Genomic DNA, 3,831 nt, shown 5'->3' with positions numbered 1-3,831 from the left:
TAACCCCTTACTAGTATGTTGGAGCTCTCCTCATATGGTGGATTGTTGGTTTAGGTTGAGTTTTCTCCCTTTGATAACAAAAGACCTTAAGGCTTTTGGTCAAATCAATTCACCAATCTTTGAGATTTTTACCCCGAACTACGAGGTTTTGATCCTACCTTTGTGATGGTACGTAGGCAATGGGTTCATCCATTCAAACAACAAAATTATAAATATAATCTATTCTTTTCTCATCCCCCCAATCTTTTGCACATATTTTCACAAATACCAACCTATAACACATATTTGCAAAAGAGGTTCCCTTAGAGTATTAAGGATGCTTTGGGTGCGTAAAACTTTCCCATTTCATAACCAACCCCCTTACCTATATCTCTGACATTTTTATTAGTTTTTGATTTGATAAAACTTCTTACTTGGTTTTTGTTCGCTTTTTAACCTTTCCTTTGGATAAATAAAAGTGCGGTGGCGACTCGAGTTGTATGGTTACTTTTGATTTAGTCAATAAATCTAAAGGTAACGAATACCCCGCTACAATAGCCAATGTGATTCATTTCCACACACTTCCAAATTTTGCCAATTTTAGCAATTTTCATTGCATGCTTGCATGGGCGCGTGATAGGCCCATCAAGTGATGTATTCAGGTCAAAAAATGCTTATGTATCATGTTGAAATCATGTCATATGGCCATGCATTTGAATTTGAAATGTGAAGGTGAAATCCAACCAATTGGTCCCTTGAAAAGAACTTATGCACAAGTCCTTCATTCCTTGGTTAAATGAGGTGATCTTAGAATTTTTGCAAAGGTGAGATCAAGAGGAACAACTTTCATGTTGAACACATTTCTATTTGAAACTTGGATCATGATGAATTTTGAGGTGGAAGTTTGGAAAATCAAACATATATGAAAATTTTCTAAATACCAAGCCAAATCTTCACTTCTTCCACCTTGAATAACTTTTGCTATGGACTTCAAATGGAAAACGTTCCTTCATAAAATTTGTAGATCTTTTAAACCTATTAAATATGGTCACAAATTTGACCTCATTTGGATTTGTAATGAAGGAGTTATGCATTTTAGAAGTTGAGGAAAATCACTTGTTCAATGGTAATGGCCCAAAATGACCTATAATGTTTCCTCTTGGAACATGCATTTTCAAGTTGAATTTTAAATTATTAAAAACATAAAAGTTTAAAAGTACATCTTTAATTTTATCATGGAACTTGAATGACTTTCATATCATAAAGATTGAGCAAGTTATGGTCCTTGGAAGTTGACCTCCTAACTAGGGTTCAGACAAAATGGCCTATAATCTTTCACCATAAAAAATGAATTTACAAGAAAAACTAGATCTTGACTTCAACATGAAAGTTGTTTGGAATGTCATAAAGAGTAATGTTTATCTTGGAATAAATTTAATATGACAAAAATTGTAGGATATAGGGTCCAGGGAACCCCAGTTTTGACTAGTGGACTTTCTCTGGTCAATCACCATGAACCAACTTGCAAACTTGACATTCTCTTGATATTTGGGACTCATGGAGGATCATATATGTGTAAGATGATGTAATATGAAGTACCCCTTGAAATATTTGATCAAATGATGAAGAAAATTGTTGGGGAAGTCACACAAGATACCCAGATGAATTAGGGCTTCCAAGGCAAGCAAGCTTCAAACTCTTGATGATTTCTTGATTAAAATGATATGTGAAGACCATGGGGATCTATACATGATGTCTAGAACCAATGTAAACCATCTCTTGATTGATCTCATTGCATTGAGGGTCTTAAACCCTAGATATGAGCTTGATGGAGCATGAGTGAACACACACACACTACCTACAAAAGTAACAAACTATACATAGACATATTTTTTGCATTTTGGTTAGTAAATAATGAAAAACAAAGTATGATACAATCAAATGTGCTTGGTGACCTCTTCCAACGCAAACCCAATGAATGAGGGGTAAGGAGGATGCCAAGGTCTGATCCCAAAGCTAATGCATATGATGAGATAGCATGAGGGACCTTAAGGTCAAAATTGGGGTCTTACATTGACCAACCTGTCAGCTAGAATTTTGGTTATAACTGTAAGATAATGGAAATTGTGTCCTTCTCATTGATCTGAATAGAATATAATACATCAATGTTTAACATTTAGTCAACTATCTAATTATGATACAACATAATTATAGGAAAATAAGTATGACTTATTATAACAAAATATTATATTCTATCACACCTCCGCAGTCGAAGCAGAAGGTTCACGTACGCTTAGACTGGTCCGAAAATCATCAAAGAGAATGGGAGGAAGTCTTTTGGTGAAGATGTCTGCGATCTGATGTCTTGAGGGAACATGAAGGACGTGAGCCTGACAACGAGCTACCTTTTCCTGAACAAAATGAATGTCCATCTCAATATGCTTAGTACGCTGATGCTGCACATGATTACCAGATAGATAGATGGCACTAACATTGTTACAATACACCAAAGTGGCCCGAGGAATAAGAAAATGGAGTTCCAGGAGAAGATTGTGAATCCAACACAATTCAGAGACAACATTGGCAATCCCCCTATATTTGGCTTCAGCACTGGAACGGGAGAGATTTGGTTGCCTTTTGGAAGACCAAGAAATAAGGTTGTCACCTAGAAAAACACAGTAACTAGATGTAGAACGTCTGGTGTCAGGACATCCACCCCAATCAGCGTTAGTGTAGGAGATAAGCTTTGTAATGGGAGATGGGGATAAGTGTAGTCCAAAATGTAAGGTGCCGTGAACATAGCGCAAAATGCGCTTAAGAGAAAGCATACGTTCCGTGCGAGGGGCATGCATGTGAAGACAAACTTGCTGAACAGCATATGATATATCAGGTCGAGTGAAGGTGAGATACTGTTGGGCCCCTGGAAGACTCCGATACAAGGAGGGATCCTCATAAGAAGTGTTGGGGGAGGTGATAAGTTCCTGCTTGGTGTCAACAGGAGTGGCTGATGGTTTACAGGACACCATGCCAACACGTTCAATGATCTTTGAAGCATAAGTGCTTTGACTGAGAAATATGCCATCAGGATGACGAGATACTGCAATACTCATAAAGTAACTCAGAGGGCCTAAATCCTTCATTGCAAACTCAGATGCTAAGAGTGACATAATTAATTGGCGGAGGACAAGAGTGAAGGTGATGAGGATGATGTTGTCTACATACAGCAGAATGTAAACCATGTCTAAACCTTGTCAATATATGAAGAGGGAGTGGTATGATGTGCTATGGCAAAAGCCAATGCTGGGGACATAGTCAGCAAAATGTTGGTACCATGCCCTAGGCGCTTGCTTGAGACCATACTGTCGCATACGCGAAAAACAACCGGCGGGAAAAGAAATAGAGCCGCCACCGTGCGTTATTTATCCCAAAGGAGGGAAAGGAAATGCTCGAAGTAAACCTGAAAAAGGGAAAGGAATGGTCTTACGACCAGAGATTGCTAGGATCGGGAGTCGGTTACGCAAGGGGAAGGTATTAGCACCCCCTCACGTCCGTCGTACTCGACGGGATCCACGCTCAAAAGAATAGAATAAGGTTGCTAAATAACTGCTCAAAGAATGCACACACACTGGAATGAAACACAGGTGAAAGACGGAGGAAAGGGACTCGGCAGGATGTCATATCCTGGGCCTACGTAGTTTGTCAGACACAAACATCAGAGTCGACGTAGTTCGGGGAAACGGGTAACATGCTCGCTAGGACATCGCATCCTATGCATACGTATCTTATCTAACCAGAGTAAGAATCAGAGCACTCGTAGCTCGGCTAACGCATGCCGAAATAAAACACTGAAAC

General features: G+C 39.0%; 1 protein-coding gene across 1 annotated transcript; it reads right to left on the bottom strand.

Annotated features, from left to right (window-relative positions):
• Positions 1-2,234: 2,234 nt before the first annotated feature.
• On the bottom strand, positions 2,235-3,218 carry LOC127121841 (uncharacterized mitochondrial protein AtMg00810-like). Its single transcript, XM_051052276.1, has one exon. The coding sequence runs from the start codon at positions 3,216-3,218 to the stop codon at positions 2,235-2,237; it is 984 nt and encodes a 327-aa protein (XP_050908233.1).
• Between the last annotated feature and the right edge of the window lie 613 nt (positions 3,219-3,831).

The sequence above is a fragment of the Lathyrus oleraceus genome, chromosome 2, assembly GCF_024323335.1.
Source record: "Lathyrus oleraceus cultivar Zhongwan6 chromosome 2, CAAS_Psat_ZW6_1.0, whole genome shotgun sequence".
Taxonomy (NCBI): domain Eukaryota; kingdom Viridiplantae; phylum Streptophyta; class Magnoliopsida; order Fabales; family Fabaceae; genus Lathyrus; species Lathyrus oleraceus.
This window is presented reverse-complemented; position numbering and strand designations above follow the sequence as displayed.